Consider the following 14,114-nt stretch of genomic DNA (forward strand, 5'->3'; position numbering starts at 1 on the left):
TTCAAATGAGTAGGGACAATCATTTTCAAATTCATTATATACACATCTTAAAAGTATTTTTAAAATATATTTATTTATTTTTGCTGACCTGGTACTTGACAATGACATGGCATATCAATAAACGGTGCTAATGTGGCGTTTGTTAACTTCAGTTAAAGAGAACTAATTCATAGCTTAATTGAGTATAAAAAGATGAGAGAAGGTTAACCAAATTTTTCGAAAAAGTTTGAATAAGTTGAAATTCCATCACATGATTGAAGAATCATATAGAAACAAATACCAGCAATAAAGATAACGAGGACCGCCACAATAAGTGTTAAACAGGCGGCACGTACAAACATGACGCTCGTGTCAGTCTTGACTGTTTACTCTTGGGGATTCTGTTTTTCGTTTGCTTCACTTGAACAAGTTACGCGCGGTATAAACAAGGGTGAAAATGATGATAATGAAGATTAAGCCTTGTTATTTTGGAAGCAATTGCATATGGCAGTTGCAATTATCAGAATTCTGAACAATTCCCCCACAATGAAATTCATCATTGGTGATGTATTAATTATCATCTTCATCTTGTTTATAACGCGACTGCCGCAATCCTTTTCAACAACGGAAGCAATTCAGCCATCACTCACTCGGTTAGATTCCAAACGCTCGTCTCCATCTGTTCAAGAATCGGCTGCTAAAGCCGTTTTGGGAAGATTGCTCCCTACCCATTTGCTCAGTTTCCACTTTAAGATTGTCTCCAAGGTATTTCCTTTGAATCTAATTTCAATTGGGTTTGGTTTGCTAGTTCCTGTTACTGCCAGTCGTTGCAAGGAAGAATTAGTTATTGGCTCCTTAAAAGGAAATTAGCATAATTGCAATTTGACGTGTTGCTGCTGCTGTTGTTACTATCTTTGACTTTTAGTGTTTTCTGTTCCGAGTATCAGGATGTTTGTGGCGGACAAGGTTGCTTTTTGATAGAAAATTACGATGGCCCTACTGAAAATGGACCCGAGATACTGTATGTGCAAATCAGTTTTGTAATTGTTGAGTGTGAGGATGGATGTCTTTTTATGCTTGGTTGTGTTGTTCTGAACTTCTAGGATTTTAATTAATTTGACTAGTGATCATATCCTACAACATGTAGGTAATGTCATTCCTCATTAAAAAGATGACACTATGGTTTTCGCCCTCTTTTTTGCTTCATTTTAAGTAAGACAGTTTAAAATGCTTTAACTGTTTTGGCATTTTTTATGCTGCTCTTTTTCAACTCCAGAATTAAAGGTACCACAGCAGTTGAAATTGCCTCTGGCCTCCACTGGTATATTAAATATTTCTGTGGTGCTCATGTATCTTGGGACAAGACTGGTGGTGTGCAGTTAGCCTCTGTTCCCAAGCCAGGGTCATTGCCCCTTGTAAAAGACGGCGGTGTGTTGATTCAACGGCCAGTGCCATGGAACTATTACCAAAATGTTGTTACTTCTAGTTGTAAGTATATGAATCTTTGTTCCTGCCTTCACTCCTTCCAATCATCATGATCATTGTATGTTTGCTTAACATCAAAGAAGGAAGAATAAGGTTATATAGATTTAGGGTGTTTTATAGCTGGAATGTAGTTCTAGTGTATTTTAGGGTACTTAAATGTCTTATATAATTAACTAACAAGTGATTTGACAGTGAGAACAAGATGATAACAACAGATATATAGCTTTAGACAATTCATGATGTTGGTCAAATATAATACTCACTGCAATATCAAATCCTTCCTTGCAGATTCATATGTCTGGTGGGATTGGGAAAGATGGGAGAAAGAGATAGACTGGATGGCTCTCCAAGGAATCAACCTGCCTTTGGCATTTTCAGGACAAGAAGCCATATGGCAAAAAGTTTTCATGGTCAAGAACTTTTATTGTTATTAAGCATATTGATTTGCCTATACAGATCATTAAATTATCAGTTTTCTCTTGCTTTAACATTATGTATAGATGATGACTTATTTCATTCTATATCTACTGAGAATTGGCTTCTAATTTCCAGGGGTTTAATATTAGCATGGAAGATTTGAATGATTTCTTTGGTGGACCGGCTTTCCTTGCTTGGGCTCGCATGGGAAATTTACATACGTAGGTTAAACGTGGTTTGATCAGCTGTAATCCTATTTCTCAAACATAATGGCTGCAAGTAGAAGTTACTGTTGAATCTGCCATTAGATGTTCTAGTACTAGAAAGGGTTTGAGTGAAACTTTACCAATAAAGGCATGACTAACCAAAAACGGGTTTTATACACACAACAAATGTTGATTAGTGTTCTATTTATTATTTCTCATTATGGTTAAACTTGTGCAGTAGCACATGTCTAGCTTTTACCAAAAAATGGTTATACACAAGACATGATCATGATATATTCCTAAAGTTATCTTAACTGTGGATTGTTCACTTTGTACTGAGTCCTGTCATCAGCATATTTATCTTCAGCTTTTGTCTTTCTGGACCTATGATTTTTTTTTTGTCATAGTTGGGGTGGTCCTTTATCCAAAAACTGGTTGAAACAGCAGTTGGTTTTACAGAAGAAGATATTATCTCGGATGGTAGAGCTAGGCATGACTCCAGGTACAGTTAAATTTTCTGATATAGTTTAATTGTTTCCGTTGCAATGTTTATGTCTATTTTTTCTTTCCTTAAAGGTCTATACATTAGTTATTGCAGAAAAAATTATGTTTGAGCTGATAAATTATATTGTTTTCGATCTGTCTAGTGCTTCCTTCTTTCTCTGGGAATGTTCCAGCAGCTTTGAAGACAATTTTTCCTACAGCTAATATAACTAGACTAGGGGACTGGTACTTAATTTTCTTATTCTCAAAAGTACACTATGAATTAATCATACAATTCCATATGGGTTTCACATAACAACTTTAATTGTTAGTTGTAATTATTTTGGACCACAGACATCATGCACTGAAAAAATCTTATCTGATTAAGAATTATTTATTAAAAGCATGAGTTTACTGTTCTGTTTTAACCCCTAATAGGAACACAGTGGACGGTGATCCCCATTGGTGCTGTACTTATCTCCTCAATCCTTCTGATCCGTTATTTGTTGAGATTGGAGAGGCTTTTATCAAAATGCAAATCAAAGGTCTGTGCTCATATAGAAGTGTTAAGTATTTGCATTAGTAATGTTTTAGGTAACATTCTGCATTTAACATGGATAAGAATATATAAAAGAAAATCTTAATAGAATCAAGAAAACCTGAACTAAAATAAGTCGAACATTAGTTATATACCAGATGAAATTTTGGTATATGACCTTTACTGAGAATTTATATGTGTTTGTGCACAATGCTCATATATGAGAGTGAGCACACGAGAATGTAGATATTGGCATCATTTGTGCAAAGTAGTAAAGAAATGGTACTGGCAAGAAAACGTAAGCCACTTATTACTGAATTGGTAATACATTTTATGTTCCTGCTACCGTGATATATACTTTTAAAAGCTCTGAGGTTAAATATGAGCATTACACAATTTCTTCTCTTCTTAATGTGTTGATTATTTCTTGTGGGTTCATACTCTCTTCATCTACTTCATCAGAATATGGTGACGTGACTGACATCTACAACTGGTAATTTACCTCAATCTATTTAATTACTGTATTTTTCCATCATATTTATTTTCTCCCCTTGCTTTAACCTATTAGAAGTAGATCTTCTCATTCTTCCTTTGTTTTTGAATTTTACACTGTCTTAGTGACATTGAAGAAATATATGTTTCTGTAATATGCAGTGACACCTTCAATGAAAATTCCCCGCCTACAAATGATACAATATATATCTCATCACTTGGTGCTGCTGTGTACAAAGCAATGTCCAATGGTGACAAGGATGCTGTGTGGTTGATGCAAGTATGATGGTTACTTCTGCAACATTGCCCCCTCTTTTATTCTGTTTATTCTTTTGCAAACAGTTAATCATATTTCCATAAAATGACATGATGTAGATTTGACATTGTTATATCATTGCGTTGCAAAATTACAAGGCCAAATTTAAGTTGGATCCTATAACATAGGTTTCTTTTACCAGTTAAAGTATTACCACATTATTCTACCAATGTGCAGGGTTGGCTTTTCTACTCGGACTCAACTTTCTGGAAGCCACCCCAAATGAAGGTATATATGAACCTAGGACAATAGTTAGTAGCTAACATCTTTTGTTCTTACCTTGTTATTATTATAAAAGTTTGCAACTTTTATTAATCTAAAACATTCAGCTGATTGGGAAAGTATTGTTTTATCCTTTCACCGAAGTATCAAGCAATTGCCTATACAAGCTGCTTTGGGAACTGTTGTTTGGGGTTTTAGGATTTGGACAACATTGGAATAAGGGTTAAATTGTTGCAAAACCTAGAATGCTTCAATAGAAAAATAAAGAAGTCATTTGGCATATTATTGCTTAAGAAATAGTTCTTTTTGGGCACCATATTGTAAGTGATTTGATCATATAAATCTGGTATTATTCACAGGCACTTTTACATTCTGTTCCAGTGGGGAAAATGATAGTTCTTGATTTATTCGCTGATGTCAAACCAATATGGGCAACTTCTTCTCAATTTTATGGCACTCCTTATGTCTGGTAGTTCTCTTATCATTGTCTCCTGCAATTTCATGGCATTCCATAACCATTAGCAAGATATTTACTTTTTGAAATGTCTTTCTTAATTCAGTTATATTCTTTTTTTTCTTCTTGAACATGTAATTTGATGTTTGTATTACAGAATATCACTTTATGTTAAGTATCTCTTTTTCAGGTGTCTACTGCATAATTTTGGAGGAAATATTGAAATGTATGGAACATTGGATGCAATTTCTTCAGGTCCAGTGGATGCTCGCATCAGTAAAAATTCAACCATGGTAGGCAGAGTGCCTTGCGTTTAAATATCTTCTAATCATTGCTAGAAACAAACATTTCAAATAATTAAAGCTTTTGGGCTTAGAGTGTCTTAGGAAAATTGCTTTATATAATGCAACATGGTGGTGGAGGTTAAAAGTCATATAACTTCTATGCCTATATTTTATTTGTGATGTCATCTTTTGCCCATTCTTTTTAACTTCTTGCATTCAACGGTGTTAGATGATTTTTAGGTGTATAACATATATGAACTTTTGGTACTTTCATGATCTGACATATTACTTTTATGGAACAGTTTCAATCATGGAACTTTTTTATAATGTGTAGGTCGGTGTTGGCATGTGCATGGAAGGAATAGAGCAAAATCCGGTTGTATATGAGTTAATGTCTGAAATGGCATTTCGAAAGGAAAAAGTTCAAGTTCTGGTAATCAACCTGTTTTGACATCTTTTCAATTGCTTGAAGTGCATTTTGTTTCATAACTAGAAAGTGATGGAACTTCCATTTCTTTCTCTTCCTTATCATTGTCGAAACAAAAGTCCATTTTTTATATATATTGATAGAAGTCCATTATATTTCTAGTTGCTAGTGACTGACACAGAGACACATGTTGGGCGTGTTAATTCTGATGTTGTGAACCATCACTGACAATGAGGATCATGAGAATATTGGGATGCATGCAGTGATAGTGCTCGTTTTTATTTCTTTTTAAGCGTGGAGGTTGTTTGGCAATAGCTAACTTCTTGTTTTGTAGGAATGGCTGAAGACCTACACCCACAGACGTTATGGTAAATCAGTTCAACAAATTAAAGAAGCATGGGCAATTTTGTATCACACAGTTTACAATTGTACAGATGGAATCGCCGTATGTTTCAATGCACCGATGAACTGCAAATTCCTATTTCATATTACTTCCCTCTATAAGAATACCTTAAAGGAAATAGATCTAATTGATGAACTCCATTATGGAATTATTTGATATGTTTCAGCAATATATCCACATGGAATTAATATTCCAGCTGCTAAATTTAACTTCTGAGTTCTGTAATTTAGGACCCATCAATAAATTTATATAGCCATTTATATAGGACCTGATGTTGGATTTTCCTTTGTTGCAGGATCATAACATTGATTTCATAGTCAAGTTTCCAGATTGGGACCCATCAATAAATTTTGGATCTCGACCATCAAAGCTAAACAGTATGCATACATTCCGCTTAAGAACCAGAAGCAGAAGATTCTCATTTCAGGAACGTAGCTCTGATCTGCCTCAAGCACATTTGTGGTATTCTACTCATGAGGTTGTCAGTGCTTTAAAGCTCTTCCTTGCGGCTGGAAATGATTTAGCTGGGAGCCTCACATATAGGTTACTCTTTTTCTTTTTCATATTTCGCTATAACAATTTAAAAGCAAAAGAAATAAAAGCAGCTTCTAATAGAGAGGGTAAAATATGAGTAAGGACTATATCCACTTATTCACAGTTTGTTGACAGATACGACTTGGTCGACTTAACACGTCAAGTGTTGTCAAAGCTAGCAAACCAAGTCTATTTGGATGCAATAAATGCTTTCCGAAGGAAGGATGTCAAAGCTTTGAATATTCACAGCCAGAAGTTCATTCAACTAATAAAGGATATTGATGTATTACTAGCTTCTGATGACAATTTTCTGCTTGGAACATGGCTTGAAAGTGCAAAACTCTTGGCAGAAAACCCGAGTGAGATGAGACAGGTGTGTACAAATATTTTCCTCATTGTTTTGTTACTTCAAAACCAAATCATATATATTCGGTTTTCTTTATAACCCTATCCATTCGACAGTTTAAACCATTGCTCGATTTTGATTGGAATGCTGCTGAAGTTATATTTATTCTGTGCGACAGTATGAATGGAATGCTAGAACGCAAGTGACAATGTGGTTTGATACCACACCAACCAATCAAAGCAAGCTTCATGACTATGGTAGTTTTGAGCATATTGCCATCATCCAATATAAATTGATGTTTTTATCACCGATCTAACATTACATTCTTTTTGTCGGTTCTGATTAGCCAACAAGTTTTGGAGTGGACTGCTGGAAGGGTACTATTTGCCACGAGCTTCAAGCTATTTTAGCTATTTGTCCAAAAGCTTAGAGAAAAATGAGAGTTTCAAATTGGTGGAATGGAGAAAACAATGGGTATCATTCTCAAATAAGTGGCAAGCAGGCCTTGAGCTGTACCCAGTGAAGGCCCAAGGAAATTTCCTTACTATAGCCAAGGCTTTATTTGACAAATACCTAAGTTAATCATAGTATTAAGATAGAAATAAAAATCCTGGGTTTTTCTTTTAAGTACAATTAGAATACAGCATGTGATTTCTTTCTTTTTCATTTTGCTTTATCTATCATTTCTCACAACTGATACAATATGGATTGCGGAGCCGTGGAACTTCCCACTTTAGGCAACTTTTCCATTTCTCTTTTCTCATTTCACCTTGTGGATTGTGTTAAGGGGTTCCAAACCATCCTTCTCATTCTTCATGATTTTGGTATTGTTGAAGTCGTCAAAGTCCAGTCCATATAGTCACAAGATCGCTTCCGGAATGCCGAGCTTGCCGCTGAGATACAATTGTGTAGGAACATCACATTTGTGGAGACCTGAGACTGCATCCGCCTGTGTCAGAGTCAATGCTAACAAGGGCTCTAACAAGAAATTTTGGTTCTGTTTGCCTTTCTGTCTTTCATCTTTTCTCATTTCTTCCAGCACTGCCTTACTTGTGTCAATGCCTGTAACAGTTGTTCAAAAATATTAGCAAAACCTTAAACAATAAGATCCATTCACCAATCGGTTTAGAAAATAGCCTCTACCCTCACCTGCAAGGTGTCCACCATGTACATAGCCATTAAATCTTTCACTCGTGTGTTCACCAGTAAAGAAAATGCGTCCCACTGGGGCCTATACAATTTTTATTTTTAAAAAAACAGAAGAAAATAATTGTTAAACCATGATTGACTAAAATTTCAGACTATAAATAAATAAATTACATACTATGAGTTACCTTAATATCATTAATGACTTGGTTATTAGATATCATAGGGTAGTTGCTGTAGCTGCAACGCTGGAACCTGTTATTCCACCAGCGGGGAACAAGTATATCAGTGGCATCGGGTATGTCAGACCCGAACATGTCCCTAAGCACAACCATAGCTTCCTTCAATGTCTCTTCATCGGATTGAGATTCCACACGCTTTGATTCATCGTTCGTCAACGTTACAACCAAAATATTCGAACCAGGGTATGCATTCTCCATGTGCTGATGGGATAGCAACAGATCAGCAGCCAATTTTAGATGAATTCCAGGAATAGCTAAAAATAAATGGATGGATGATATAATCTCATAGATGCCAAAAGATTTAGGATTCTATCAAAATACTTTTTATTATTTAAAAAAGAACACAAGATAAGGTCAGTATAATCCCATTTTTGCCTCAATGGGCCACACCATGATCATTAAAAAGTTTGTTTTCTTCAATGTCAAGCAATTAAAGTAATTTATGATTTCTTGGTAATCAAACTGATTATCAAAAGGCATTTCATCCTCTCTCAAAAGAAAAAACACAGAAAACAGCTCAGATAGTGACTGGTTCCAACAATGCAACCAATTCACAGCTCTAAGACAGTGAATGTGACAAAAACAGGCACATCACTGAAGGAGCAACTATGCGGTATCAATATTGCTGGTGGACTGAACTGATGACGGGAATATATACATACCCAGATCAGAATAAATCTAGATATGACCCACAAATAGTGGGACTTAAACTGGAATAAAATCTATACTAAGAACCCGCACATGATTTACCCAAGTTGAGACTCAAACTTGGGAATTCAAAGTTCCCGGGACCTACCATTGGGATGATTCCATATATTCAAATACATAATATTAGTCATCGAATTTAAACATATCACGTAGGCTGCTAGGTTGTTATATGTTAATCATAGCCCCTAACAGATAAGACAACCAACAAAGTCAACCACCAGCTTCATTAAAAAAGTAATACTATTACCATATGCCAAGAATTACTGAACCTGTATTTAGCGGCTGCATAATCATTTACGTAACACAAAAACGTTGTCATTTTATGCAGGAAAAACGGGCTTTTTTTAATCATTTACGTAACACAAAAACGTTGTCATTTTATGCAGGAAAAACGGGCTTTTTTTATTCCTACATGATGAATGGAGCAGCCTAGGATCAAGGATTCTTTAAGTAGCAAGAAAAATAAAGATTGAATTTTATAATACTGAGGTGGCAGCAAGAGAATTGGTTAGATAAAAATATCAAAGTTAGCTGGCAACAATATTATAAAGGAAATAACGATTAAACCAACCTGCCAAAACGTGTAATAGCCTCTCCTCTCGTGAGCATAGATAAAGAACTCTTTTCCAGGCCCACAGGGCCAGAACTTATACGGAAACTTGAGGAAGATCTTGGTATACACCATCACATCACATTTCTCTATGGCTTCCGTTTTCCACCTCTGTAATCATTAAATATATTTAAGTTAATCAAGCAAAAGAAAATTTGTGATAATGAACAGAAATTTTAAACGATTAAGCAATCTTAAGCAGGGGGGGCCACTATAAAAAATATGCATTATAAAAAGGAAAGTCTTAGTCCAAGACATCTCCAAGCTCATTACGTGTAAAAGAGCAAGTGGGGGATATTTCCTTTCAACTTTTTGCAAGTGGTCTATTAAATAAACGAATTTACGAATTTGGTTCCAACAACCACAGTATCCACACCTGAGCCCTACATGTTAATTAAAGGCATGAATTTCATGCTCATCCTCATAAACAGACCCAAATATTTTTTCATGGATTATTGACCACTTTCTCCATCCAGCTCCAGTTCTACTACATATCACTATCAATCACTGGGGTGAATATATGATGTCTCTGTCTCCTAAGGGCAAGATTAAACATGGCTTACCTGCTCAGAAAAATGCTTAAATCATAGGTTGACGACCTATACTCTCCCTACATTTTTAAGTTCTTAAGAAAGCTAGCCATGAAGTTAAGTCTAACATTGCTAAGATTAACATGTTTAATTAATAATTGGTAATTATAGTATCTTGCAGTATCACTTCAATTTATTTTCCGTTTTTAGTCAAGTAGTACCATTCAAGAAAATGAAATGCAGCTGTACAATATATTTTATTTACAAATGATCACCCCCAAAAGTACACGTGTTGTGGTAAAATAAAAATTCTCAACTTCTCAAGAATCTCAACGCTAGAAAAGAGATAATCACATGAACCTATGGGTTACAAAATCTGTGGATCATCGTGCAACCCATAGTATTTTCATATAATAAAAGCACCTCGAAAATATATATCCCTTTCATCACCCACCAGCAAACTCTATTTAATACAGCTAAGTGGCTATAACCATGAACTTTGACTCTTTCTAACTTTATGATATTTAATATTGTGGCCCACACACCTTAAGAAAACAAGAAAACAAGTTTGGCAACTCGCATCAATGAGGACCTATAGCCTAGCGTTCTCATCCTATTAATTTAACGGTCAAAGATCCTCCTAATGAACATAATTTTGATGAACAAGTGTTCATAGAAATGCAAGAGGATACTTACGGGCAAGGGTGGCCTGAAGGAAATGAGGTCGCTTTGAAGAACACCAATGCTAGCAGACAAAATCACGTAGTCGGCTTCGAAAACGCAACCATCCTCTGTTCTCACCGTGACGCCGTTTCTCGAGTGCTGTAATTCCCTAACAACCTGCCCCAAGTCCATGCACAAATAAGTAAACATACTTAAAACAGCAACATATTAGTTAACTGAAATTTTTTAAAAAGAAAAGTTTAAACGTCTCCTCGGATTCTGAGAAGTCAAAGCTACAAAACCTATGCAATTCAAATACCAGAAGCGATCAGGCAGAAAGGGAGGGATTTATTGAATGAGGTACATGGAGCCCATACCCTCGTTACCCATTTATGGGGGGGGGGGGGTTCTACAAGGCACCGTGAACAGTAGGGAAGGAAAGAAAAAGGTAATTGATGTCTGATTTTAGAGCAACGATAGTGAAAACAACAACATATTAAATGAAGAAACTGACAAGACTCTCTATTTGCATGTCCCTATGTAAGCTGTGACAAGACATCTTAACACCAGGGTGTTGTTATCTGGTCATTGTGGACAGTGCAGAATACTGAAAATTGGAGAATTCGGGGGCCTCCTAATAGATGATTAGTAATGAACAAAAAGAAAAAACTAATGGATGATTAGTGTGCGAGGCAAAATTGACTTTAATTGTTTCAAAAAATTGAACTCATGGGTATATAATTATACTGAAAATTATAAGGTACTGTTTTACGAGTTTCCCGGCTTTGCATCATTGAAAATGTCCATAACTGGGAACATAACCAACATTTGAGGTTGACTAACTATTTTCTTGCTTCCAAACATTGATGATATCATTACAATGATGGAAAACAGTTAAGCTTATGAGTCAAGAAAAGAAACAACCAAAAAAATCCAAAATTTTCAACGAAAAATATATATTAGCATTTGTACTAATGACTAATTAGCAGACGTTTCTAAGATCATGATGATGACAGTAAGAAAGAGAAAAAAAAAAGAGAGAGGAGAAACATAATTAATCAACAAATGAAACTGAAAAATAGAAACTAAAAAAACACAGTTGACCCTCCATAGTGAAATACCGAAGAAAAAGATGGATCATAATAACAATAATGAACAAAGGTGTTAAAATAACTTTTAGTCAACGTCATCATCTGAAAACTCCCAAAAGTGGGTCAATCAATCTTAAAAACAAAAGGAAAACAGTGGATGCATATAAAAGTAAAACTACGCCTCAGATTTTTTTTTTTTTGGGGGCACCTTCCTGTTTCCTTTGTTTTCATTCCATGATCGAGTTAAAGAAACAAAACGATTATATTATATGGACTAAAATTTTGATTAAAATATAAGAAAAAGCAAAAGAAATCAAAAGGTTGGAATTCGTACCTTGTTCAGTTTGAGGCGATTGTCCAGGATTTTACCCTCCGAGGTAAACAGAAATTCCTCGGCCATTTTATACAGTAAATATTCATAACCTCTTTCATCTGCCACCAAAAACTCTCTTTCCCCAAAATCTACGTAAGTTGATATTGGCTCCACCTCTGTATGCTAAAACAAGAAGCATCAGCCAAATAGAACTGGATATTTTATGCATTTCAATGTGAAAGTAGGAAAAAGAAATTTCTAATGACGGGGGATTTTTTGGAGCATATTTTCACAAAGGAAAAGAACCGATCCAAAATTCCAAATGCATGAATGAAAACACTAAAATATTTTCATTTGCATTGCTTTTCATGGCATCCAAGCAGGGGAAAGCAAAAAAGAGTTGCTCGACTTGCCTGCCATCTCAAAATCGTGTAATATAAAGTCAATTGCGAGCTCTATTGGTGTCTTCGGTGTTCTAAAAAAAACAAATGAACAGGAAAAATTAATTCAACGATGGCTAATTAGTAAATTAATAATTATGAAACAATCGTATATTCTTCTTACAAAGTAAAGTCGGTTCTATTGGTGGCATCTTCCACACAGTTTGACTCGAGGCCCTTTAGTTTCTGAATCGCTGAGTCCACCGCCTTCTTGTACGAGTCGGCGGCGATTCCACTTGGAAATATCTTCCCGCTGCAACTCATTCATAAAAAAAAAATCAGCTTAAATTCATCCAGACGCAGAATTTCATTTCATTTTTATCACGAAAAAACAGAGACTCAACAAAAAAAATAATTAATAATTTACGCCGGCGAATCAAAATGTCCATGTGGCGTTGTCCACAGAAAAAAAAGTTAATTCTCAAAGCTCAATCATTCACCGCCAAAGAAAAAAGGTAGAGAGAAAAAAAAGGATTCGGACCTCCGATCGTAGATGTTATAGCGGGCATTGCTGTAGTCAGAGAAACAGGTTCGGAGGCCAAGCTTCGCGGCAATCTCCCAAACCGGGTTGGACTCTTTGCCACCTACACCGGCAATCCAACCCGCTCCCAGCTCCACCGAGACGTCTCCGAACTTCTCTTTCCGGATCCTACCGCCAATTCTATCAGACGCTTCTAAGATCAACAAATCCCCAATTCCATTCTCAGCCAAAACCTTCGCCGCCGATAAACCTATCCAGAATTTTAAAAAATAATCCATCAATTAAAACGATATTTTTTAAAATTATAATATCTCATAACAACATGTAAGATACACGTGTTTGCTCGTTTAACAGAATAAATTCACTGTTAAATCAAATTGTTTAACGATACAGACCGGAGACGCCGGCGCCGATGATGATAACGGACGACGGAGGAGAAGGCTCCATTAGAGAGAGAGAAAAATTAAAGTGGGAAGAGAAAATGGGAAGGCAAAGGGAAATTCAGATGACTGTAGATTTTGTGTGTTTGAGTAGCGATGGGAAGACAAACAGAAATAGCGGGAGTCCGTTTATAAAGGAGTTCCTTTTCGCTATTTTTGTATTTTTTTAAATTTATTAAATACTAGTAATTAAATAAAAGAATAGTTGTTTTGTTTGTTTATTGCAACTTTACAAAGTGTACATTTAAGTTTTGTGATGGTTAAGTAGGGAGATGGGAATTTGTACTGGTAATTGACGAGGAATTGACGCGCCGTCCATCCAAAAGTAGATATTTAGTTATTACGTCAACAACCATGAAATTTACTTGCATTTGTTCAATCACCAACTAATGTCATTTTTCACACATATAGCCGGCTTGAGTGCAAACGTTTTCAATTTCATCCTCCACGCAACTGCTTTGTAATTAACAAAGTTCCCAAAGTCAACCGGCAAACATACAAAGTAATTCAAAATCTATCGGGCATATTCTCTAAGCTTTCAGATTTCAATTACTTAAATGGAGCAGGTAATCCACCTTTGTTCAGGATGAAAATTAAAAAAGATTTAACCCATCCCTCGATGCACATCCTCTTTCTAAAATGTGTTGCCACCCAATCAGTAGCTTTGTTAGTTTCTCTTTTGATCAAATTGAACTTCAAAATGTTGAAATCCTTACTAAGCCTACGATAAATATGCCATATCTTCCTTTTTTCTTTGTTGGTAACTTCATCAAAAACAACTTCGGAATCCGTCTCAATAATGACTTTATCCAAATTCTTCTTGACAACCAACTTCAGGCCTAAATAGACAACTTGCAATTCAGC

General features: G+C 35.6%; 2 protein-coding genes across 5 annotated transcripts; one reads left to right on the forward strand and one right to left on the reverse strand.

Moving 5' to 3' along the window:
• Positions 1 to 236: 236 nt before the first annotated feature.
• On the forward strand, positions 237 to 7,349 carry LOC105791755 (alpha-N-acetylglucosaminidase). 4 transcript variants are annotated; one of them, XR_001133088.2, is made up of 19 exons: positions 239 to 744; positions 927 to 1,000; positions 1,256 to 1,467; positions 1,753 to 1,874; positions 2,017 to 2,102; positions 2,495 to 2,589; positions 2,735 to 2,816; positions 3,009 to 3,115; positions 3,571 to 3,601; positions 3,763 to 3,880; positions 4,094 to 4,144; positions 4,498 to 4,607; positions 4,783 to 4,885; positions 5,211 to 5,309; positions 5,638 to 5,748; positions 6,002 to 6,249; positions 6,376 to 6,613; positions 6,703 to 6,843; positions 6,933 to 7,082. XR_001133088.2 is itself a non-coding variant. In XM_012619969.2 (19 exons), exons 1-19 carry the CDS (start codon positions 484 to 486, stop codon positions 7,166 to 7,168), a joined length of 2,463 nt encoding a protein of 820 aa, XP_012475423.1. In that variant the 5' UTR covers positions 243 to 483; the 3' UTR covers positions 7,169 to 7,349. The 4 variants fall into 4 exon arrangements, 3 of the variants coding, with proteins under 3 accessions (XP_052490326.1, XP_012475423.1, XP_052490327.1); XM_012619969.2 differs by having other exon boundaries at positions 243 to 744; positions 6,765 to 6,843; positions 6,933 to 7,349; XM_052634367.1 differs by lacking the exon at positions 927 to 1,000 and having other exon boundaries at positions 596 to 744; positions 6,765 to 6,843; positions 6,933 to 7,349.
• On the reverse strand, positions 7,123 to 13,350 carry LOC105791756 (polyamine oxidase 1). Its single transcript, XM_012619970.2, has 10 exons — positions 13,206 to 13,350; positions 12,811 to 13,060; positions 12,454 to 12,582; positions 12,303 to 12,364; positions 11,911 to 12,065; positions 10,519 to 10,662; positions 9,254 to 9,403; positions 7,921 to 8,175; positions 7,736 to 7,817; positions 7,123 to 7,648 (listed from the first exon to the last, which is right to left on the reverse strand). Exons 1-10 carry the CDS (start codon positions 13,255 to 13,257, stop codon positions 7,446 to 7,448), a joined length of 1,482 nt encoding a protein of 493 aa, XP_012475424.1. The 5' UTR covers positions 13,258 to 13,350; the 3' UTR covers positions 7,123 to 7,445.
• Between the last annotated feature and the right edge of the window lie 764 nt (positions 13,351 to 14,114).

This window comes from Gossypium raimondii, chromosome 8 (assembly GCF_025698545.1).
Source record: "Gossypium raimondii isolate GPD5lz chromosome 8, ASM2569854v1, whole genome shotgun sequence".
NCBI lineage: Eukaryota > Viridiplantae > Streptophyta > Magnoliopsida > Malvales > Malvaceae > Gossypium > Gossypium raimondii.